A 26,544-nucleotide genomic window follows, 5' to 3' on the forward strand; every position below is an offset into this window, starting at 1 on the left:
GATTCAAACTGAATAGTTATGAAGCCATGGCGTGTGCGTGGAAGCTCAGGCTCATCCGAATCCACCATTTTTTTTTCTATTTTTTTCTTTCTTTCAGTTTCCAGGAAACCAAACACCAAAGAGAAAAGGCAGAGAAGGAATAAATATATGCGTTAAAAGATTGTGGGTCCGCGTCAGCAAACTTTGTGGAGTGGCCAAACTCACCGTTTTGATCTACGTAATTTTGGAAAGTTAGGCTTTAAAAGGATTGCATGTGACCTATTTTCTGTCATTTTTAACCGACCAAGTGGACGGATCATTTTAAGTGCTAAAGTTGGTTATATTAAGGTGGTCATCTACCAATTTTTAAACATTGGGTGTCAATTTGCCAAATGGGAAGATACATCGGGGGGGGGGTAAAATATACTTTTTCCAATAAACTATCATTCTAAAATCAGAAATAATAGGGATACCAAATCTTTTACGAAGATATTTATATCAAAATGATGTGGAGCTTATTCATTTGAGAGAATTAAAACAATTAATAAAAATAAATGTTTTAGGTTCCTATGAATAAGCTCTACATCAATACATTATCTTGGTACCCATCTCTTGGCAAAAAGATTTGATATCTCTAGCATTTCTCTTATAGAATTTATAAGTTTTTTTTTACTTAAAATATATATGTATTTGAATTTGAAAACTTTAAGGGAAAACTACATTTAAGACCTTCAAACTACCAACCGTTTTTTAAGTAGCCCCATGAATTACCAACACTAGCATTCTGGCCTCTCAAACTACCAAAAATGCAACTTTTGTCGAAATATTCATATAATAACCCTTGCCACGTGTCATTTTTTAGTTAAAAAATAATAAAAAGTAAAAAAAATATGAGGTGGCCGCCCGCCCCCATTTTTGGCAGCCACCCTCAATGAGCAAAATGGAGGTAGCCGAAACCACCCCCAAGAGCCCTGTGTGTGTCTCGGCCATTCCCGTTTGGCTTAGGGGTAGGTTTGACCACACTCCTAAGGGCTAAACCCTAACCTTTTTTTTTTTTTTTTTTTTTTTTGCCCTTGGAATGGGTTTGGCCGATCGGGCCACCCCCTTTATATATATATATATATATATATATATATATATATATATATATATATATATATATATATATATATATATTTCATATTTTAAATTTTTCTTTTTTAAAAAAAATTTAATTTTTAAAATTTTTAATTGAAAAATGACACGTGGCTAAAGTATTATAGCAATATTTTGACAAAACGAATCTTTTGGTACTTTTTGGTAGTTTGGGGGGCCATATCGCTAGTATTGATAATTTAAGAGGCTACTTAAAAACAATTAGTAGTTTGTGGGCTTAAATATAGTTTTCCCAAACTTTAATTAGTTATTCTATGAATGTTAACAAGATCTTATCCATGGCATTTATATTTAAATGTCAATTAACAACGATAAAATTGTAGATTAATTGAGGGATAATTGTATTATTCGTCTTTATGGTTGGCATAAATTATAAATTACCTCCTCTGGTATCAACATGAATTCAGAAATACATGTAGTTGGCTTAATTTATAAATCGATCCCTATAGTCAAATTTCGTTAAAAATTTTGATAAATTCCGTTAAACGCCACATAAGCGTTACATAAACACCAATAAAATGGTGACACGTGTCCATTTTAATAAAAAATAAAATAAATAGATTAAAAAATAAAATAAAATATTTTAAATTTTTAAATTTTTTTTTAGAAAAAAAAAAAACAAAAAAAAATTGTGTGCCAAGTGGCCATTTCACAATTTGATGAATCCGGCTTCCATGCAGTAGTTTAAAACTACCGCATGGTGCTGTAGAGGGAAACTTAAGGGGTGGCCGGCTACCCCTTTGGCCAACGCCGGCCACCCCATTATTGGCCAAGGGGGTGGCTGGGCCGATCTGGGGTGGACGAACCACCCCAATCGGCTTTGGGGGTGGTCCGGCCACCCCAAAAGGCCAAAAAAACAAAACAAAACAAAAAGTTCAAGGTTTGGGAGGTGGTTTTTGGTTTTTATTATTTTTATTTTTATAATTTTTAAATTTATTAAAAATTTTGCAAATTTTTTTAAGTGAAAAACGGTACTGTTTTGTCGCACCACATGGAAGCCGGATCCCCGGATCCCAATTTGATTATGGGCCTTGATATTTGCACAATCCGTCGTGCAGCAAGCATTTCCGTTTATGACTACAAGAGAAAACAATAGCAGTAAAAATAGGACCGCACACCTGTTCCTTTCACCATTGTAATTGCCAATTGGTGCTCCATTCCATGTACTCGCTGACCCATCTTTCCTGCAGACGTGTTGCTTTCACGTATTTTTAAAGTTTTTAATTCTTGACATCGTGTGAAAACAGGTTTCAATCCAAAATTGAAAAGCTCTTTTTAGCTAAATAAAATTTTGTTAGAATGAAATAGTTTTTTGCTTTTTTAAATCCAGAAAACAGATTTTAAAATTTGTACTCACATTGAGGTTTTTATTTGCTCTCCATTTATTTATTTTTAGATGTATTTAGTGTCATTTTTTTGCATTTTTTTTTAAAAATAAATTCATCATTAAATCTGTGAAACTCACATGTGAGAAATTGACAAAAAATATATAAAAGAAGGAAAAGATCTTATTTACCATATTACCCGGCAATCAATTATTTTTCCAAAAAAAAATAAAAATAAACATTTTTTTTTTCTTCCATCGAAAAAGAAAATATTATATCACACACAGACGAGAAACGTAAACCCTTTTACTCTTCAGTTCTTGATTGAGGGGTAAGGGGGCTTGGCCCCCGACCCTCTGCTTTGCTTTTTCTGTTATGTTCTTTGCTTTTTGTAATTGTTTTGTTTCGGCCTGATACTGAGTCGTGGGCTGTTGGTTTTTTTTCCTCTCGGTGGCTCTTTATGAAACCAAGAGGTGAATGTGATTTTCTCTAATCCTTTCTGAGGATTTGGAGTTCGTGGTCTTTAATCTACTAATGGGTTGATCTAAGTAAGGTGCCAAGCTTGGTTAATTTTCACGCCCTTTTTTTAAGCTAGATCTATGATTTCCCGTCATTATATGCATGTTAGGCACCCCTCCAGGGTGTTCGTCATCGTCCTCCGCCTCTGTTGCAACCATGCCTGTTTTCCTTGGTTGTCTGTACACCGGAGCGTGGTGTACACGCGTCAACAAATGCTCCTCCCTCGCCCGCGCGTGTTGGCTCTTCATCTCATCCAGTTTACGGTCGGTAGATCCCGGGAGATTAGTGGTTCTTCTGATGATGAGGGGTCCTTTGGTGAGAGCGTGTGGTATACACACACCGTCAGCAACGACTCACAATGATCTTTGCCGGCCAGTGTTGTTTTAGTTTGTGTTTTTTGTTTTTTATTTTGTTGTTAACCTCTACAGCCTTCTATGATAGATTTTATATCTAAACTGTAATAGTTGTTTTTAGATCAAATCTTGCTCTCTTATCTCCTCACAGTGGAACTCATTGTAAAGAGATGTGTTATTGTACATCCATTTGTTATGGCAGTTACCCTCCAAGTTAAAAATTAGTCCTGTATTTTGTTTTTAGGAGTTTTTGCACCCCTAATTACAGTGTTTTAACCATTTGAATATCAGATCGATTATAATGAAGGTTCTTCTCTTATTAAAAATAATATATATATATATATATATTATATCACATGTAGCATAGTACCCGGCAATCAATTATTAGTGGGACAGCACAGGAAAAGGAAAAAAGGGGGGGGCAGAGAGAGAGAGTGTTAATTTGGGCAACATGCCACCTCGAATGATGACACAACAAAAGGGTTGGTTGAAAACTATGTCGACTGTTGTGCTTCGTTTATAACGGGAATGCTTAAATTGAGGCGGGGCTAATTTAGCGAGTAAATTAATTAGTTTAAACTAGATACGTATCCCATATGCATGCACTTTGTGCAAAACGTGAGCTAATTATAATGTGTTTGAGTTGCAAAGGCTCTTCCTTTGACCTATTAATAATGTTCCGTTTGTTTCGGAGTAAAATAATTTTTGAAAAATGATTTTGACATCTTCTGGTGTTTGGTGGGGGAGAAAATAATAACATATCGAAAAATGATTTTTGTTTGACAAAAAATGCTTAGTAAATTTTGGAAAATCATTTACGTTTTTTAAAGCGTAAATCATTTTTTCTAGACGGCAAACGCAGTCAACCTTCATGCTCAAGCAGTTGACCATCGTCAAATTCCGACAAGCCAGATTCCGACACTGGTTAGAATTCAGCCGGTGCCGGAGTCAATTTCTGCATGAATCCGGCGACATCTGGCCACCGTCTTCGGATTCCGACGATACTGTGCTAGATTTCGTCCAAACTGGCTGGAATCTGGAAAGAATGGTCTGATCTCAACCATCTGGCCGGGATGGTCGGGATCCAGCCAGAACGGCCAGATGGCCGAGATCTGATCGGTTTCCGGCCACTTTAAAAATAATTTTTTTAAAATAATCTCAATTTGTAAAATATATGATTATTGTTAGTCAATGAGTATATTTTAGTTAAACATAATGTTTTTTTTTTAAATATTATTTTACATTAATATATTTATGTTGTGAATAAAAATTAATTTTTATAAGTTAATATGATTGAATAAAAATATAAAAAATATTTGTGATTTTTTGTACACGCCAGACACCGAAAAATGTTTTCGGCAGAAAACATTTTCCTGAAAAATAACTTCTCAAAAAATATTTTACGACGAAAACCATTTTACACCGAAATAAACCGAGCATAAGTGACAAAAGGTCTACCAAAAAATTAATACAATGACAAAGGCAAAAAAGGTCTACATCATTCTGGTTGAGACATTTTTAACTAATATACAACAAATCATAGGTTTAGTCTTCGGATTGATCAAAAGATGTTGAATAGGGTACAACAGCTTTAATTTGGACCGTTTATTTAAATGCAATAACATGCAAACTAAAGAAGAAAAAAGAGGGGTGGCTTGCACATATGGATGGTTGACCGAACCACCTTTGTCGATCAACCCCAACTTGGTTATTGTGTTAAATTAACGATAATTTTGAAAGTTTAAGTTGTTAATCATTTAATTTAACTCCTATCTATATAACCAAAATGAAAAATTGTTAAAGCTTTTTCTAATCTCTAGTCCTTTTATAATGATATGATGTGTATATATATATATATATATATTTTTTTTTTTTTAATAAAAATAGGAGAGAAAAATCAAGCTGTATAAGATTATCAGCATAGAAGAATACAAAAAAATAACACTAATGTTCCGTTTGTTTCGATGTAAAATGGTTTCCGTCGTAAAATATGTTCGACGAAATCATTTTTTTAAAAAATAATTTTCTTGAAAATATTTTTTAGCGTTTGGTGCGCACGAAAAAATTATGAAAGGCGAAAATGCAACTGTTGCCGGATTCCGGCAACATTCAATCGCCGTTGCCAGATTTCAGCGAGCATGTTTGGCCGGATCCGGCCAAATCAATTGTTGGATTCGTCCAAATTCGACCGGATCAGTGGCCAAACCCGGCCATTTTGGCCAAATCCGGCTGGATCAATGGCTAGATCCAGTTAAATCCGGCCATTTTGGCCAGATCCGGCCGGAATTCACTACAAAAAAAAAAAAATAATAATAAAAAAAAATTGCATTTTGCCACTTGCATTTCGCCACGTGTACGGACACAGTACACGTGGCGAACAGTTTGCCATGTGTAAATGGCCACGTGTGCGACTCGTGTCAGATCCGGTTGTTACTAAATGCACATTTTGCCGCGTGTACCACAATACACGTGTATCATAGTACGCGCGGCTGGCAGTTAGCCACGTGTATTTAGTACACGTGGCTAACAGTTGGCCGTGTGTACCTTAATACTCGTGGCTACTTGGCCACGTGTACTAAAGTATACGCGGCCAACTGTTAGCCACGTGTATTTAATACACGTGGCTAATTGCTGCATTTTTTTTTTTTTTTTTTTCACCGGTATTTTCTTTCGCCGGAACTACTTTTTTTTTTTCCCCTTGCTGAAAACTTCTTCGAGGCTGGCAACAAAATCCAAGAAACTGGATCTAGTTTCATTTTGGCCAAAAAATTACCAACAAAATCCAAGAAATTTATCTAGTTTCATTCTAGCCAAAAAATTAGCAACAAAACACCACAAAATTACCAAAAAATCACCAACAAAATCAAAGAAATTTATCTAGTTTTATTCTGGCCAAAAAATTACCAACAAAACACCAACAAAATCCAAGAATCACCAAAATCGCCCAGTTGCCGAAAATTAGATTCAAAAAACCAAAACAACAAAATCAGATTCAAAATCCGGCCGGTCCTCCGATCCCTACATCACCGAAACATCAAGGGATAAGAAAGAGAGATCCACTCAAGAGAGAGAGAGAGAGAGAGAGAGAGCTCCCTGGATCTCTGGCGATGCCAGTGTATTCGGCGAGTTTCTCCGTCAACGACGACGAAAACGAGTTTCTCTGTCCAGTTGAAGCCGGAACGCGCGGTGGTCGGGGAGCTGGCCGGTGGTACTGAGAGAGAGAGAGAGAGAGAGAGAGAAACTAGATCGGAAATGAGAGAGAGAAACGAGTTTCTCCGTCCATTTATTATTTAATTTTTAATTTTTGTTTTTTCGAAATATTGGCCAGGTGGTGCGCGGGAATTGTCCCGCGTGGAGCACTTGGCCCAATTTTGGCGACGTGGCTCAAAGCCACGTCGCCATTTGTAATTTTTTACAATTTTTTCAAAAAAAAATAAAAAAATATATATATATATATATATATATATATATATATATATATATATATATATATATAGCAATATATAGTATATCTATATATCTAAATTAAGGTTTAGTTTTGTACAATATAATATACATATAGCATTAAACTAGAATTAGGGGTATATTAGTAAAGTATACAATATTTAACACTTGGAGATATATATATATATATATAATAAAGCAAATAAAACAAAATTTTATTGTATAAAATAAAGTAGATAATATACATATAGCATTAAACTAGGATTAGGGTCACTTGTAGATATATACATATAAGTATATAAATTAATGTATAAAATAAAGCAAAATTTTATTTCTTGAAAAAGGAAATTTTAAAATTTTTTTAGCCACGTGTATTAATTACACGTGGCTAACTGCCATATAGCCACGTGTCTAGTTGTATGTTTTTTTGTAGTGATTTGGTCCATGGGCATCCCGCGACAGTGGCCGGATGTTACCGGATTTCGGTGCCACTTAGATTCCGACAACCAACCATTGTTGGATTCCGGTAATCGGATATCAAACATGCGTGCAATGACCAATAGTTTAATTTCATAAAATGATTTACGGTTTTAAAAATCGTAAATCGTTTTCCAAAAATTAAAGAAGCTTTTACGGTCAAACCGAAAATGATTTTCATTGACCATTATTTTCGCTCCTACCAAACACCGTAAAATACCGAACTCATTTTCTAAAAATCATTTTAGACTGAAACAAGCGGAGCATAAAAGAAGTTCTAACATTTCTCTGGCAAAGATGCAAAATATATAGTAGGCTAAATCCCGAAATGAGAAACGGACGAAAGGGAAAAAAAAATACATACAGTGACGGAGTAAGCCAGATGATCCAAAGACAAGACAAAAAATTAAAAAAGAAAAGAAAAAAAAGGGCGATTGCGTGAATGTGCACGCAGTTAGGGAGACAAAACAAAGCACATAGGTGATATCGGGCCCAAAGTAGCAAGTATCGCCGCTGTCGTCGTACGCGTGGCTGGAGGCGAGGAATCGACGAGCAGAGAAGCGGAAAGAAAGCTGAAGGCGTACAACCACGTACACCTCCCCACCCCAAACCTCATATATATAGCCCTCATGGGCACATCCCTCTCTCTTTGTTCTCTCTCTCTCTGCGAGAGGGCAGCAATATACATTACAAAGGACAGCAATAAACATCACGCCACACTAGTACTGTAGGGAGGGAGAGAGAATCTCAGAGCGAGAAAGAGACTTTTCGAGAGAGAGAGAGAGTGACCTGTACTGCTCTGGCGTGGTAGTGGAGGTACCTGAAGAGAGTGAGAGAGAGAGAGAGTGGGGGCCGGGTGTAAGTGTAACGATCTCAACACATTGAACGCTCTGCACAGGACACGGCCGTACACCTGATTCTCAAGCCGTTCTTGTCCCTTTTTCTCTCTCCCTCTTTTGTTCTTTTAGCTTTTTATTTTGTGGGTCTTCCTCATTTTCCTCTTCTGCCAGCTTCTCTCATCTTCTCCGAGAGAGAAAAAAAGGGTGATGGGTAGTGTTGGTCTTCCAGGGGAGGAGTTGAGAGCCACCTTTGCAGCAAGCGAGAGCAGAAGACGCATGGACGGTGGCACTGGCTTCCCTGCTCACACCAACCAAGGTTAGGTCTCAGGACTTGGGAAGTTGGGTCCTTTTTATCAATTTTTTCCTTTCAGGTTTTCATTTTTTGCCTACTTTTTTCGTGCATGTTAATAATTCCCAGTTTTTCTTTTCAGACTAATTTCTGATGAAGAATGTGATTTTTATATTATTTTTTGCTTCTTTCATGTATTTCATATTTCTTTTCTGTGTTATTCTATCACCTAACTTTGTTTGTAAAACTGACAAACTGTTCTCATAATGTGGTAATCAACTAATCAAGCAAACACTGCTTGTTACTCACAAAGAGTAGGGAACCCAGTTGCCCTCGATCTTCTCCTACGTGATCAAAAAGCTCAATCAATGATGGGTATTTTAATTTAGGGTTAAGTATAAATTTCGTTCACGTAGCTTATTACTTTATTTATAAACTCCTGAATTTTCAGAAGTACCAAATTGGCCGGCTCCATGTGCTTTTGGATTTTCAAGAATATTAATTTGCTTTTAACTTTCATTAAAATGGTCCTTCAATTTGCCGTCTAAAAAGACTAACAAAATTTGTGCCACATCTTAAAAAAAAGGCTATGTAAGACTTGTAAAACATTGTCCAAATCCTTTAAAACAGAAAGAAATAAACAATGAAAAATAAATAAAAAGAAAAGAAAAGAAAAAAGGAATGGGTTGGCGGTGAAGGAAAATCCCTGCTGCTGATGGTGGTGGGAGCACCGGGAGGGATTCCTTGACGACTCATCCCTACCCTTGCAGAAGTGGTTCACATGGAACCCCCATACAATAGACGTGGTGGTAGGGGTGGGGAAGTTCTTTGCAACCCGCCTTCTCTCACATTGGGTGGGTTTATTGTTGGCTTTTCTATTAAGCGACTTAGGCAGTTGTCTAAGGCCTCTAAACTGTAACCGTATGAGTAAGACCCCTTCTATAAAAAAAAATATTAAAGGCCCCAATGACGGTAAAAAAATTATTCAATATCTCTAATTCAGGTCCAAATTATGATTAAAAAAACTATTACCAGTTGAAAGATGAAAAAAATTTAATGCACAAGATATTGAGATTTTAGAGGAAGAAATGAAGAAAAATGGAAAGTCAGTGAGTCACGATAGAAAGAAATTCCCCTATTATGTAAAAAAGTTAGTCAATGCTTTCAAATTAAGGCTCCAATTATAATAATAAAAAAAAAATTATCATGTTAAAAGATGAAAACACTAGATATTGAGACTTTAAAACGAGAAATTAAGAAAGGGAATAATGAAGAATCACAAAGATAGATTAAGGCCCCCAATTAATAGTAAAAAGGTTAGTGAATGCTCTCTAATTAATTAATAACCCAATTATGGTAAAATTATTTAGTTTTAAAAAAATTAAGACTATTAAACGATGACAGTCTGAAAAAAAAAAATGTCATAATCTTGAAAGTTTTCTCATACGTGATATTTAATTGATGGTTTAGTTTTAAAACCAAATTTTTTAAAAAGTTGTTCTCCAAATTGAATAAAGTATTCAAATTGACGTACTAAATCATATAAACAGGCTGAACTCTTTTCCAAATGCTAGTATGATCACTTACATAGTTTTGTTGACATTAACACTTGTTACAGTTAATTGCTTCAGCAGAAAAAAGTTTTTCATAATTGAAATTAATAAAATCTTATCTAAGATCAACAAGTTCATAAAAAAGATAAAGGGTGCGTTTAGTACGCAGAATAGAGCCTGGTGAAATAGTTATCTCACTAAGAATAGCTAGTTCAAGAAATAGCTATTGATAATAGCACATCGATTAATCACTACAAAAATACATGAGTTTTGTGACAGAGTTTTAGTGGCCTTTCTAGAATGTCAGTAATCAAGGAGTTAGTAATTTAGATTTAGTGGCGTGGCGTGTGTTTTATACAACCACGCCACAATTTGTGGCGTGAAGAACGTATGCTTTGCTTCTTTCAAACTGACATTAGCCGTCATAAGCCATCATTCTGCCATACTTCTCCAAAAAAAAAAAAAAAAGAAAAAAAAAAGGCATTTTTCTGACTCTTTTCCTTAGAGATATAATTATTCTCATTATCACATTCACCCATTTGACGAGAAAAATCAGAAAGAAATCTGCAAATTAAAGCTCCTTTACGTGCAACAGTCTACACTGTGTATAGACCTATCCTACCACAGTTTCTAAGCAGTACATCAGTACTTATATATTTTAGTACAAGAGGATATCTCACCATGTGTTTCTCTGTAAACACATAATAGTAATTGTCAACATATTTTTTAACAGAGTAGCACAACCAACGTTTTTTTGCTGTTCTTTGAGTTGACGCCGTTTGAGAAAGGGAGAACATCTCTTTTGCTTGACAACGCGAGAATAGGACAATGGCGAAAAGTGTACAGTGGGGAAAGGGTGAACATCTCTAGCACAAAGGCCGAAACTGCGGCCATGGCAATTCTCTTCTTGAGTTTACGTTGCTTCTCAGCTCTTCAGCGTTCCGTTATGTATTCAAAATCCTGAAAATTTGTTTACAGAAAATTTGTTTCTCTGTAAACACATATAATAGGAAGACAAAAAAGAAGAAGGAAGACAAGAAAAAAGAAAGGCGTACCTGTGTAGGAGAGAAGAGAGAAGATAGAAGGAGAAATTGGGGGGAAAACGAAAATAAATAGGGGGTGAGTAGGGGAAAAAAGGGGGGAAAACGAAAAAATTAGTGGCCTACTGAATTTACTATGCCACTATTTTAGTGGCGTGTTTCTCTAATTTGTGGCGTGTTGGATTGACACGCCACTAATTATTTTAGTGAGGTGTTACTTTTTGACACGCCACTAATTAGTGAGGTGTCAAAAAATACATTACTGTAGACATGCCACTAAATGCAAAGTTTTTTGTAGTGAATAATTAGTGTATCAAAAGCCCTACAGATCTAGATCTCTCTCTTTCTCTTGGGTTCCCTCATGGCTTTTTACTGCTTGTCGGGATTGAGAAATGATTTTTGCACATCACTTGTACATATTTAATACATCACTTTTCTAAATCAACTATTAAATTTGTAGGACCTAGGACCTACAAGGATTCACATGTGAGTCCTATAGATCAAATGATTGATTTAAAAAAGTGATGGACAAAAGATGTACAAGTAATGTGCATGTAACATGTCTCGTCGGGATTATGTCCAATATATATATATATGTGAATCTAATTTCGGGTATTCGAATGAATTTATGAACTCCTTTATTTAATCCTACATTAATTCTAAAGTAAATTCCCATACGTTGCTTTGCAAGGTTTGCTTTTTATATTTGTCTAATAGAAATTCTTTTTGGTTCACGTCTTCATCTTCTTAACGAAGTTTTAATTTGAATTGCTTCATATATAGTACATGTTTTTCGAAATTATGGGATTTTAGGCCTTCAGAAGAGTAATTTTCTAGGGGATTGTAATATCGATTGTTTGAGGTTTTTGATATTTATTTATTTCTTTATTTTTTCTAATTGATTGAGAAAATGGCTACTTTGAATGATCATTTTCTACTCTTGATCTGAAAGGAAAAAAAAAAAGAATGATCCTATAAACAAAAATGGGGTGGCTCCCCATCAACAAACTCAAAATAAACTAAACCATTACATATATTCAAAGACATGGGATCGAGGTATATAAACGCTATGTCTCATGCTTCTTTTGTTGAAGTAATTATAATAAGAAATGGTCTGATTTTAGAGTACTTCTTGCAAATTATTTTGTAAGGGTTTTTAGGAAATTTGATTACAATAGTAACAATATAATTCCATTCACTAGTGTATTTTACTCTAGCTACCAAATTGTGAAAGATCATATTGATATTTCTATTTTAGTGTTATAACAAAACTAATGAATAAGATCGAATATCTATTTCATTAATTCTAGCTTCTTCAATTTCTAGTAATAACTATTTATTTTTCTACTAGAATAACTATTTTGCATACTAAACATGCACTAAGAGCATCTCTAGCAATAATAACCAAATTAGCTATTAAAAAAGTACAATTCTCTACTTTAACTATTGTTTTTTCTATACAACAGTTTGTAGTATAAATAGTGAATATGCTCTTCTGCCTATTTACTATTCACACTAGAAGAAAAAATTATATTTTGCTTATTCAGCTAGAGACGAAAAATTGCTTATAATATTCAAATTTGACTGTTATGAGCAATTTGCCTATTCTATTGGAGATGCTCAGCATTCATAGTAGGCTCAACAAATTTTACTCACCAAAATAGCTAAAAACTACTTTTCTTTATTATGGTGAGTCATTTTTTTTAAAACACCTCCAATGGCATCACCATTTTAAATATTCACTATCACTATTTTATTTAAATAATACTTTTTCAGATTTCTTTATTCTTTTTCTATCTAATTTTTTTGAATGTGTTTTTTTATAACCATTGCCTGTAATCTCTCTTTTTTCTAATCAATCATGTAGAAAAACAAAAATTTATGTTATATGAAATTTTTTAAATTTAGTTTTGTATTTTTAATAAATAGTTCAAATATTATTAACAGTAAGTATTGAGTTGATATAATGCTTTGATCTTAAGGGTTAAATGTTTAATTAAATTGGTTTCTAATATTTGTGAGAGTTGGGAGAAGAAAATGGGAGAAATAAAAGAAAAAAGTGGTGATGTGATGATTTGAGTGATGCAAGAAAGAAAGGAGAAAAAAGAATAAGAGAGAAATGACAATTTTTTTTTTGTTTTGTTAATGATTTGGTGAGTGAATAGTACTTATCAAAATTGTTGAGTATTGTTTACTCACCCAATTTTTTTGGTTAAACTGGTGATGTTGTTGGGATAGGTTTTTGTACGTTTTTATCAAATTGTCTCATTAAAATAGCTAGTTATTTTGGTGAGGTTAGAGCATTTGTAACGAACTCGTCAAAATTTCAGCAAATTTTGACGAAAAATATCACTTTTGTTATTTTAACTACCCAATTTTCAAATGCTCTAAATACCAAGCTCTTCAAATGTTCTCTACTTCAAAACAAATGCTATTTTTTATCACCCTTTCAACCAACCAACCAAAGACTGAATCAAAAAAAAAAAAAAAACCAACCAAAGACCCTTCTAGATCCAGACTTCCATCGGACCCAGCCTTCGACAACCGGCTTCTTCGACAATCGGCTTCTAGATCCACCGGTGGACGCTCGATGGTCGGCTTCTTTGCTTCTGGATCAATCGGAACCGGCTTCTTCGACAACCGGTGGAGGCTTGACGGCCGGCTTCTAGATCCACTGGTGGACGCTCGACAGTTAGCTTCTCTGCTTCTGGATCAACCGGAACCGGCTTCTTCGACGACCAGCTTCTAGATCCATTGGTGGACGCTCGACGGCCGGCTTCTCTACTTCTGGATCAACCGAAACCAGCTTCTTCGACGATTGGCTTCTAGATCCACCGATGGGCACTCGATGACCCGCTTCTCTACTTCTAGATCCATCGGGACTGGCTTTCCATGACAGCCAACTTTTCCTCGACAAACAGCGAAAATGAAAGATCGACGACCGGTGGAGGATGACTATCAACGACTTTCGCCCGCGAAAATGGATTAAAAAATTGCAAAATATAAAGAGACGATCAATTTGCCCTCGTCTGAGGATTTAGACAATCTGCAAATCTACTGTAGCAGTAGAGAGCTTGTTGCGGACGACATTTTGAGCAAAATCGTCTGATTTTGGTGATTTCGTCTGTTTAACGACTTCACTACAAATGCTCTTACTAGTAATGCTCAATGAACTAGTCAGACTATTAATTAAAAGGGAAAATGAGTGTTGGAGACGGTTTACCGTCCCCAGCACCCCATTGATATTAAAATATTTGATTTTTATTAAAAAATTGTCTCTGATGTGACATCAGAGACAACTTTTTTTAATAAAAAATAAATTTTTTAAGGAAAATGAGGTGATATGGGACAGTAAATTGTCCCCTGTCTAGGATGTTAAAAAAACTTGAATATAAAAACTAGATTAGTAATTTTGCATTTCAAAGAGCGTGAAAATTGATTTTTAAATAAAATAAAATAAAAATAAAAAATAATATTATTTAATTAATTAATATTTGAAAAAACTCCACTAATAACTCCTAATTTTTTTATCACTTTTGCAGAAAATTATTAAAACTTTAAAAAATGTTAATTTACGGTATCAATTTTTCAATCTTTTCAATTTCAATTATCCGTTAGAATTTTCTGTTAAATCTTATCAAAATTTTCAAAATATCACTGTGTTTGATGAATTGACGAGGCCTTTTTTGACTTCAGATATATATATATTTATTTATTTTTAAAAAAACTTGGCGTGGATTTAAGCGCTGTGAGTGGTGGTTTATTTGCTCCACATTAGAATACTTAAAGTCTTCAACCAAAAAAAAAAAAAAATTCTCATAAGAATTCATACAAACTCCTGTCATTGGTTTTTAGTTCTGTATTTCAGACTCATGCAAATGACTGTGAGATCTATCTCCTATTGAACCAGTAATTTAATCCCTTAATTTTGTCCCAAATCTCTTCAGGTCAGTCATCACTGGAATAGGTTTCTATTATGTTAAGTCATTTTGCTTAAATCATCCATATATTGACATCTTGTTTGTTTATACTTAATTATCCAAACAATGGGTTCTCGGATTTGCTTCTCTTCCTCTCTCCTTTCTACGGTTACTTTTGGTTTTCTGTTACTATTTCTGGTTCTGATGCTAATTTTACTCTGCTATGATCTTAGGAGAGAATGATGATTTGTATACTGAACTGTGGCTGGCTTGTGCCGGCTCTCATGTTTACGTTCCGCGCGTCGGGGAGAAGGTTTTCTACTTCCCTCAAGGTCACCTGGAACAGGTTCCATTCTCGATCTCCTGTCCCCCTTTTTCTTTTCTCTAGTATTTTTTTTTGGGTAATCAATTTTGACAGCTCTAGTGTCTCTTATTACTGTTTGATGGCAAGTGAGGAACGGAACATAATAGAGTAGTGGAAAAAGAATTTTTGAGTTAGTAAAATGTGATAGGTGTAATATAAAGAATTTATATAAAAAAATAAAAAATTTTGTATTGTAGTGGATTTTCTTTTAATTTTATTTGAATAGTAATAAAAAACTATTGATGTGATATAAAAAGTGAAAAAAGTTAGAATGTTTTGATGTTGATTGTTTTAGAAAAATATGAAATTTTTTCTTAAAAATGTTTATCCTGATGCACACACTACTCTGCACTCTTCAAACACTTGCCAAACAAGGCCCATAATCATACTCAATAATACAAAACAATCACATTCTTCCTTGATATGAGATATTTTAAAGGACGAAGAGGACCATGAAAAAATTTACAAAAGATGGAATAAACAATAGCGTGGAAGAGAAAACACTCAAACCTAACACTTAGAGCATTCTTAGTAGCCTCATCAAAATAGTTTTTTAGCTATTTTGGTGAGTCAATTTGATGAAAATCCTGAAAAACCACTCAAAGCAGCCTCACAATTTTAACCAAAAAAATTTGATGACTGAAATTACTAATCAAATTAGATGAGGTATTTTCACTCAACAACCCACTCATCAAATTTTGTTTCATCTTTCTCTCTCACATGATTAGTACACTTTTTTCCTTTTTTCTCTCATTTTCTTCTCCCATCTCCCATCTCTCACACGATAATGCCCTTATTTCATGGATATGAATGATTTTTTGTAAAAAGATTTTATAGAGAAAAAATAAATAAATATGAAAAAATTATTATTTAAATGGAATAGTGAATATTGACTAGTTAAAATGGTGAGGCTGCTGGGGGAATTTTAATAAAGTGGCTCATTAGAATAGAAAAAAGTGATTTTTAGTTATTTTGGTGAGTAAAATTTGGTGAGGCTATTAGAAATGCTCTTAAGGGCTGTAATCTATACGAGCCTAAATTTATACGAGCTTGAATTTTTTGTTCAAGGTCTATTAATTTAATAATGAACCGAGCCTGAGCCTGTTTGCGAGCGGTTCTGTTCATTTACAGCCTTGCTAACACTCAATACACCTAATCTCCCGCTCATAAGGCAAAGAGATTTTGTTACACAATGCTCCATTCATAACACATAAAAGAAAGCATGAGAAAAGAAAGAGATTGCAGCTCATGCCAATAAACTCTTCATGTGAGGCAGCTCAAAACTTTCTCTTTCTACTTTCTTTTCCTCTTGCGTGGCTTTGCATCTTGTTTTTTTTCAGCTCACTCTCTTCACTGTGCACTCTAACCAAAAAAAGAAAGCAAAAATACTTTTATTGATTGGAACTTTGCTCCAATCATTAGAGATATTCAACTGCAGATAGTGCTAACTTTAGAGCACACCAGCTTGCTAAATGTGCCGCTTTCAATAGCATTTTTGGAAACATTCCCGTCACTTGTCCATTTCTTTCTTCTGTAAGAATTAATTGTGGGAAAGACCCACTTGTGTAATTTCCATTTCGCATTTTCCCCTTATTGAATAGGAAAAAAAAACCAAAAAAAAGAAAGAATAAAAAAGAAGCTAATATATTTAAGAAAAGTGATTGCAAGGTTTTGGGAGAAAAGACGGAAAAAAGTCGGCTGATCTTTCTTCTCTTAAAGTAAATTAGAAAAAGACTTGGGCACGCATGATTTGATGGAACACCAAATCACACGCACACTCGCACTTGTGTGTGTGTGTATATATATTATAAAAATGACGGTGACACATTTATGAACGCGTGCGCACGCAAGCACGCTCGCGCGCGCACACACACACATATATTATAAAAAAGATGGTGACACATTTACGAATGTGTGATTTGATTATATAGATGGTATGAACTGAAGACATGAAAATTTTGGGCGCGTTTGGTTTTTTATGGTAGTTGCATTGCCCTATTTCATTCATTATAGGCAGTAGGCAGGAATGTTTGCTTGGGCTGGGGTAGATATCTTTGAGAGGCAGAGGAAGAGAGATTTAGGAGGCAACTTGGAGGTTGTGGAAAAGAGAAAAAGCGTGAGAAAGAGAGAGAAGTTGAGGGGGGGATGTAAGTGTCAGAATATTTATTAAATGATTAAATTCACTATTTTTTATCAGCTTAAACTTTTGGGATAAATGAGGATTTAACATGGTATTAGAGCAAAGGTCATGAGTTCGAACTTTGTTTCCAGCACTTTAAACTTTCAAAGTGGTGATCCTCATCAATTCTTAACATCATAAATTATTTCCTATTTTAGTTAAATATTACACATATTGAGTCTCACTTATCGAAGGTAACTGAGTCAATAAGTGAAGAATGTTTGAATACTAATCAATAATTAAATTCATAATTTCTTAGAAGTTTAAGTTTCTGGAATAAGTATTTGATTCAAAATGTTTTAACAAAATAAGATCTTTTGCATATAACTTTTTAGAGGCCAAACTTTTTAGTTTCAAAAAATAAAAAAATCAAATACTCTTTTTTTTTTTTTTGAGAACATTTTTGGATTTTAAAAAATATCTTAATATATATTTTCTCAGATTTTGGGAGGTTTAAGGGTTTTTTAAGATTTCTTGAAAGATTAGAGTGTCCATTTAGAATTCTAGAGGTGATTTTTTTTTGGCGGACAAAAATGGTATTTTGTTTCAAGTTTTCTTTTTCTTTTTTAGGAGTGGCTCACCATTCTTTGCCACTGCTTTTGGGATTTTAATTTTTTTTGATAAGTAATAATTCAATAAAAAGCGCAGAGGGGCGCAACCTTATGTTGCGGACCTATGTGCGACGTAGGAAGCGTGGGCAGGAAGCAAACGAACACATAGCCAAAGACCTCATTAGGGTTCAAGGAGAGGAGGTAAGTGGCGGCTGTAGTAGGGAAGGATGAGAATGGAAAGTCGGTGCTCTTCCAGCAAGGTTTTCGGTAGCCATCTTACAAGGAAAGTATCTCCTAGGAATAAGGAACATGATTTCCACTAGAATAGGATATTGCTATAATAAGGGAATTCCTTTATAGACAGAATTCCTAGAAATAAGGGATTTGATGTAATTCCATAATTATATTATGCTTGTAATCTCTATTTATAGAGATCCTGATTCATAATAAAGCATGATCAATTTACCCTAAGAATTCTCAACTCTCGTGGTTGAATTAGGAGGCAGAGGTACCTTGAATACCTCGTATCAATTCTTTGCCCTACACCATAGGTAAATCCAGGAGGTTCTATCCTGCTGGTTTGCCCATCCACAGACCAATAACCCGATCCCAAACCCAGACACGCAACACCTTAGTACAAAAGGGCCCTAATCAAAGGAAATAAACGAACAGGAAAGTAAAAAAATCTGCAAATGACATACTACCAAGTCTATTCGCTAACACCCACAAATATAACGTATTAAGCATATTTCTACAAAGAGCCCCTAACCGGAACCTCCACATCCTCAAAAAGCCTAGAATTTCTCTCACACCACAAGCCTCACAAAACACATAAAGGAACCTGCTTCCATATACGGTTAACAGGACCACGACCCAGCAAAGTGCCCCATCCACTCAATTATATGTGAAACTATCATCTTTTAAGGTGCTGTCTTTCAAATGGTAGCCACTGATCCCAGGCAGTAGAAACATGAACAGGTGGCAATAAACAAAATCTTTAAAATTGTCCAATGTTATTAATGCTGGGGGATTTACGCATTGGTTCTGATCAAGATGATATGTTTACACCTTTAAATCCCATGTATATCCCCATGGATACACATTTATATTCCACGTAGCAGCCAATATTCCATGTATGTTTTAAATAAGTGACATCTTTGCTTTGACATATTATCTTGTAGCAACATTATTGTTCTGCTTGCTTATCTGGGCTCATAATTGGTTATATGAAATCTGGTGTAGGTTGAGGCTTATACCGACCTAGACAGTATGATGGAAATGCCAATTTACAATTTATCTTCTAAGATCCTTTGCAAGGTTGTTTATGTTCAGCTAAAGGTACATCATCTCCATCTTTTTCTTTATAATCCATTCTTTTATTTGCTTTCAACCATGTCTTTGAATTGGGATTTGGGAATACTTTAAGTGGACCTCTTTATAATCCATTTGGTTTTGCAGGCTGAAGCTCAAACAGATGAGGTGTTTGCTCAAGTTACTTTGCTTCCAATGGCAGAGGTAAGCTAATGAGTGCTGAGATGTTCAAAGGGTCTGACATATATTTGTGCATAGCTGAATGGTCTCTTATCTTATTTTACTTGAGGCACATTTTGAAGTCACAGGAACCTGAGATTAATAGATTCTTGAAGCCATTCAAATTGTGAGCTTGAGAGTTCTGTTCTCTTTACTGGATTTGTAATAATTCCAATGTGCGCCTGTGCATGCAAGAAGATACTTTGTCTTTCATCGGGTGTTTGGAAACTGGAACAGACCAATTTTTTGTCCTCTACATTCCTACCACAGGATCTTTGTATTTTAACTTATGAAATTAGGATTCTAGCTGATTTTCACTTTTTAGATCGAGGTTGTAAAAAAGTTCTGAGAATTAACCTCAATTCTAGTCATTTTATAGCATTTTAAAACTACTGGTGTTGACGGGCATTTGTGAGTTTGATCTTGAATTGTTTCATCTTCAAGTAATTTCCATCTTCTCCTACTACTACTGTCGGTTGAAAAATATTGTATTGCTTTGACTTCCTGCAGCAAGATGAGCTAAGTTCGGAGGATGAAAATGCTATGTCTTTGCCTCAGAGAGCTAGTGTGTGCTCCTTTGTCAAAAGGCTCACTCCTTCTGATACAAGCACGCATGGTGGATTCTCTGTTCCCAAGCGACACGCTGAGGAGTGCTTCCCACCTCTTGTTAGTATCCATGTCAGGACTTTTATCTAAATATCTCATTTAATAATCTTATGGCAGACAGCATGTGTGGAAAAAAAAAAAATTGACTGACATTTGTTGTTTGGGTTAGAGTTTAATTAGGCTTACATGAGATATTTTCTGAAAGACACCTTAGAATAGTTGATTTTGGCTTCTGGCATAATTAACTTGTAACAGTATGAAATACTAGAATGTGTCCAAACCCATTTTCTCTTCTTCCTATTCCAATTATTTGCAAGAAATAAAAAAAATTAAGTATGTTATGTTAGTCCTTTTTTGCATTTTGCCAATATTTGGACTTACAGAATCTTTTATCACATTCTCTTCCTTATGGAATCAATTGTACTTTGACAAGCTTGTTTCAAATATTGGATAAGAATCCGGCTCTTTCATATTTTCTTGGTGTTGTTGTAGAACATGTCTCAACAACCACCGGTACAGGGACTGGTCGCCAAAGACTTGCAAGGGTTTAAATGGCACTTTCGCCATATTTATCGCGGTATGCTTACTAAGCTCATTTCATCAGGAAGCATCTGTGCCTGTAATAATCTTTGCGATAATTTCTGTGCTTTGATGAATCACAAACAAAACATGGATGTTTGGGTGTTCCATGGAAATTGGAGCACTTCACTGTGATTTGCATGTCATTTAAACATACAAGTTAGAGGCATTGCCATGATTACCAAGTTGACATAAAAAAGGGGTTGTTTCTTGAAAATTTGAAATACTCTTATTTTAAGCAACCAACCGACTCGAAAATAAAAACAAACTCATTTATGTGGTGAAAAATTGTCATGGACTAAGTTTGAGTCCTATATGATACAAAATGGACCAATGTCTTAAAACCACAATGTGGTTGATTGTACATTTACAATTGATATCTCGCATAAGTTGTCTAGGGTTTGGAGAATATTTTGTTAAAGTATTGATTAAATGATTAAATTTACCTCTTCCTATCAGTTTAAGCTTTGGAGATAAGTAGTGATTTAACATATTTCCCATGCATTTTTCATACTTATAACACCTTTAGTTTTAAGCTGCATTTCTTCACTACATTAAATGTAGGTCAGCCAAAGCGGCACTTGCTCACTAGTGGTTGGAGTACCTTTGTGACTGCAAAGAAGCTTGTTGCTGGGGATGCATGTATCTTCCTTAGGTTCTCTCTCTCTCTCTCTCTCTCTCTCACGTCCGTGCGCAATTAGGCAAATGTTCTAGGCTTTTTTTGGGGGGTGTATTTCTTAGCATTTCTTGAATCTAAGTAGGCATTATATCATGCAGCATTCAAAATATTTAATTTGTGGAGGGAATTTCTAGTACTTTGCTGTCTTCAGTTGTTCAATTATCTCTGAGTCTGTTACATGAATAACTATTATTAGTTTCACTATTACTAATATAAATTATTTTTATTCTTGGTTAACAGAGGAGAAAATGGACAACTTCGTGTTGGGGTCCGCCGTGCAATTAAACAACTAAATAATGTACCAACACCTGTCATATCTCGCCACGGCATGCAACATGGCATACTTGCTAGCGCTTTCCATGCTGTTACTTCTGGAACCATGTTTACTGTGTACTACCACCCTTGGTAAGCTGTAGTTAGACATCCAGTAGGGGTTTACTCTGTATCTCTGAAAGTATTGTTGAGCACACAGATTCTTTTTGGTAGTAATTAAGGAACCATTTAATTCATCTTCTGCAGGACAAGTCCTTCTGAATTTATTGTACCTTTTTATCAAAACATGAAGTTAAATAAAAGTGTCTATTCAGTTGGAACGAGATATAGAATGCAGTCTGGTGGTGAAGAATGCTCAGAAAAGAGGTAATTAAGCCAAGCCTTTCTGGACCACTTGGCTCTATCTTTCACAATTAGTCCTTTTGGGATTCTTGCTTATTTCAAATTCTTTTTTTTTTTTTTTGATATATAAGCAAGCGTATTTTAAAAAAAGCGTAAGGCGTCCCTAAAGTACACTAGAAGTATACACAATGTCACCAAACAGAAGAAAGAAAAAAGAACAAAGAAGCAAGAACTAAAAAAAAACCAAGACCCGCAAAACAGCCCAAGCAAACAAACAAAGAACCCAACAACCCAAGGAAACAAAATCCCACGACACTACTTCCTTGTGCCTTTGGCACGGCTGGAACCCTCATAATTAACTGAACAATTTTAAGTTATTCAGTTCCCTTTGGCCTTTCAGCTTGGAAGTAGAACCCGCCTTCGAAGGAAGGGGGGGAGGGACCTGAGACATCCCATCCAATGAAGGAATATCACTTCAAACCTACCACCCCTCCAAAGAAAAAGAAAATAGACATACAGCATTACTTGTGCTCAAGCCCATGCAGTTTAGAAGAATGAGTGAAGATGCTTTAATTGCAGGGTGTGACGTGCAATGACTTATAATAGCAAGAATGGTTAGATTAAATAGTTATTGCTGATAATCTTCCCACTTTGAAGCATATATTTGCCCTCTATATTCTTTTGACTGAATGTTGTTGCTGTGTCATCCAGACCTACAGGTACTGTAGTTGGTATTGAAGATATTGATTGTATTAGGTGGCCTGGTTCAGAATGGAGATGCCTCAAGGTAACCAGCCCTTTTCATGACTTTCAAGATGCCTCTTGGCCCTTAAAACTGAAATTTTGTAGTTTTTGTAATTCTTCTGCTCAATTAGATTAGATTTTATATCAAGATATCTCTCCTTTCAGGTGCAGTGGGATTCCAAGTCAGACACATTTTTGCATCCTGAAAGGGTTTCTCCTTGGAACATTGAGATGATAGAATCAACCAACAAGAAGCTCACTTCTATCAAGAGGACGCGACCACTTGATCCACCATTGCCTGGGTTTTCTAGCTTGACCAGAGATGGTCCGTGGCCCTCATTTATCTTCTGTTTTGAGTTTTAAACTTGGAAGGTTTCTCTAGATTTCGGAAAAGCTGGAAGATATTTTTTTACTATTCTATGTCTATATCCTCAACTGGAGTCTATTATCTTATTAATCATATTTCTTTGTCTGTTAGTCTTATTTCAGAGTCCGGTTGAGTATACAACTCGGAGACACAAAAAGGTCTTGCAAGGCCAAGAAAACAGGAAAACAGGTGCTCAAGAACTGGGTGCAGAAACCTCAGGCATATTACCACATTTGATATACAGACATTTGGGATTGGAGAATCAGCTATGCCATCCAATGCATGACCAGCTTTATCGACTTAGCGGCAACACAATACCATCTCCTGGTGGAAATATGGCTGCTCCTTGCCCCACTTGCCAATGGCCCCCAATATTTACTACTTATGCAGTCTGTGACAATGTTGCAGTTAGCCGAAACATTTCAGTTTCAAATGTCACCACTAGCAATACTGGATCTCAGGAATGCAGGGCTTCTGAATCAAGGGATGAGAATGAAGCTCCTCTTTCCCAACCAACCGGCTGTGCGAGATACATGCTATTTGGAGTCAATTTAGTTAATAGTCACCCGGAGCTCCCTTCACCACAAGTTGCCAATTATTGTGGACTTTGTAGTCCTTGTTCTTTATCTCCAACATCTCACTCAAGTGTTTCTGAAACTATCCAGGTTTCAGAGCCCTCTAAGGATATCTCTGGCGTCCTTCTGGAGAAACAATGTGAGAATTGCTTTGTCACTAGCAGGAGTTGCACAAAGGTACTTTTTTTTTTTTAATTGCTTTTATATAATGTTTGGAACAACTTCAAGTGCAAATAATACTAATTGAGTTACATGTATTGAACTTTCATGGTAAGTTATCAGATTGTGGTTAAGCAACACCAAACAAATTGAAGTGCCTGCATTTCTAGTATAGGCAAGTAATAACTTCATTTCTAGATTCGTTAAATGGGGACTCGTGTAGAAGTTTTAGAATGATAGTGCTTAGTTGAAGTTACGAATACATATACGTACATACATATCATTTAGATTTGATTCTTTTATTGGCAATGAATTAGGCTTTTAAGGCCATTCTTCTTTGAAGTTGCCTTAGAAGGATAGCAGTGCAGGCATGGAATCTAAAGTTGCTTCCTTACACACCCTTGTTATGGTCCAGCTAATTGTGAGGAAATTAATCTTGAGGATCTGTGAAATGTACTTTTCCAGGTTCTCAAGTATGAAACTGCTCTTGGAAGATCAGTTGACCTCATGAGTTTCGATGGGTATGATGAACTCATTTCTGAGCTTGACCAGATGTTTGATTTCCAAGGAAGCTTGATTGATGGAAGCAGTGGATGGCATGTAACCTTTACGGATGGTGAAGGATACATGATGCTGATCAGAGATAATCCATGGCTGTTAAGAACCAAAACCTATATCAGTCCTAATATAATATGCCTTAGGTGGTGATACTTTGAGTTAGATCTGATATTGGTATGACTGGGCTAATTTGTTTTATTTATGCAGGGAATTTTGCCTCATGGTGCGGAGGATGTTCATCTGTCCAAAGGAAGAAATTGACAAGTCAATACAAGAAATTGGAATCTAATAGGGAGTCAAATTGTGGATTTCATGAGTTGCCATAACTTGAAAAAACCAAAACTTGCAGTCAGTTTTGTGATGAATTTTATAGTATCATATAAAATTTCAAGTTAATGAGTATATATATATATATATATATATATATATATATATATATATATATATATATATAATGAAAATAAGGATTGATTAAAGAACGAATTCAGGTGGAAACGAGCTTTAACAGATACAAAGTAGCTTGTGTGCAGTAGCAATCTCTTTTGGCATGCTGAGGGGATCTTATGTAGTATGGAGTACTACATAGTGATGCTGACTTGATTTCTTAATCTTTCTAGTTATGAGCAAGTTCTATTTGGCAAATGCATTAGTATGTGCAAAGGAATAGTTATGTTGAATTGCCTGAGTAGCATTGTTCTTGCTAATCTGGGTTCATTTGTGGATGGTGTTAAAAACATGTACTGCTTTTGGTGTAGGTAGGGCAGACTGAATTTGTCCATGAATAATGATTTTATCTTGAAGACAGGCAGGTTAGAACGGTTCAGAGTGATTTCAAAATGTGCGGTTTGAAAAATATCAATTACAAAACACAGTTAATAAAAACACAATTTTTGAAAATGTAGTTAAGTCTTTAGTAAAATTGCGGTTTTGCAATTAAAATCGTAGCTCGATCTTTAAAATTGTGCGATTTTTAAAATGCAATCATTTACCTACAATTTGAAACCGTGAAAAGTCCACGTTTTCAAGCCGCCATGTTTTTTAAACGTACTTTCAAATAAGATATTTTTTGCAATTTTGTTTTGAAACGCTTGTCATTGTTGTCAATCTTAAAATCATATTAAGACAACAAAGACTTTATTATATCTTATAAGCGATTTGCTAAGAATCCCATACAAACTTTCCTGGTAGAGACATATCACCTCAAAGAAAGTGTCTTTGACATGTCTCAAACTCAAAGGCACTATTCAAATCCTAACACATTAATTCTCTTTTAAACTTCTTTTGCCTTAACGATATGGCTCTTGACCTTTGTGATGCTATAACTACATTGATCACAAGAACCGCTATTAAAAAAATTATATTATCCTTAAACTGCCATTCATTTAATATCTTACTCAAACTTTAGATTGCGACAATGTTTTTTCAAACTACAAAAAATTATTAATGTTTTCCATGGTCATAAAAAAGACAATGACTTTAATATTTTTTTTCAGTAAGACAAAAATATCACTATAAATTAGAAAAAAAAGTAAATATTAAAAAAAATTAAATTAACATAAAATAATATAAAAAAGAAAAGAAGAAGGATGATTGTCAAACCATCCCCAAGTTATTTGGGAGTAGATCGGCCACCTCTTAAGAGGTGATCAACCACACCTCTAACGGGGTAGATCTACCACCCTTGAAACTCAGGGGTAATGAGATGACTTGGTCACACTCGAATTAAACAAGAGTGGTCAAGTCATCTCTAAAAATATTTGGGCGTGGCTTGACCACCCCCGAAATTCATAGGGGGTGGTCTATCAACCACCTAAGGAATGGTCTGGCCACCCCGAACTTCCTAGGAATGGTCGCTAGACCGCCCCTAGGTGTCAGGGGATTGTTCAGTCCTTTCAAGTTTTTTTTGTTTTTTATTTTTATGTTGATTGCTTTTCTTTTTTTTTATTTTTTAAAACTTTTACATTTTTATTAATGGTATTTTTGGTTTAAGAAGGATATTGATAATTTTTTATAAGGTTAACTTCATAGAAGTATACCAAACCATCCACGTTTTGAAAGAAGGGTGTCGACTTATCATTCCTCTAAGTTTAATACTGTAGTTAAACAAGATAACTACGGTATTAAACTATCAAAAATCTTCAAATA

The 26,544-nt window shown here is 35.1% G+C and overlaps 1 protein-coding gene across 1 annotated transcript; it reads left to right on the forward strand.

The window, feature by feature from the left end:
• Nucleotides 1-14,889: 14,889 nt before the first annotated feature.
• Nucleotides 14,890-24,815, forward strand: LOC133852514 (auxin response factor 23-like; the record flags this gene model as incomplete). Its single annotated transcript, XM_062289283.1, has 14 exons — nt 14,890-14,920; nt 15,127-15,239; nt 19,230-19,325; nt 19,446-19,502; nt 20,028-20,183; nt 20,616-20,700; nt 21,267-21,357; nt 21,622-21,786; nt 21,901-22,020; nt 22,708-22,783; nt 22,906-23,065; nt 23,219-23,859; nt 24,307-24,497; nt 24,607-24,815. Coding segments are annotated over 14 exons (2,064 nt in total), but the record flags the coding sequence as incomplete, so codon positions are not given.
• Nucleotides 24,816-26,544: the final 1,729 nt, after the last annotated feature.

The sequence above is a fragment of the Alnus glutinosa genome, chromosome 12 (genome assembly GCF_958979055.1).
Source record: "Alnus glutinosa chromosome 12, dhAlnGlut1.1, whole genome shotgun sequence".
In the NCBI taxonomy this organism is placed as follows: domain Eukaryota; kingdom Viridiplantae; phylum Streptophyta; class Magnoliopsida; order Fagales; family Betulaceae; genus Alnus; species Alnus glutinosa.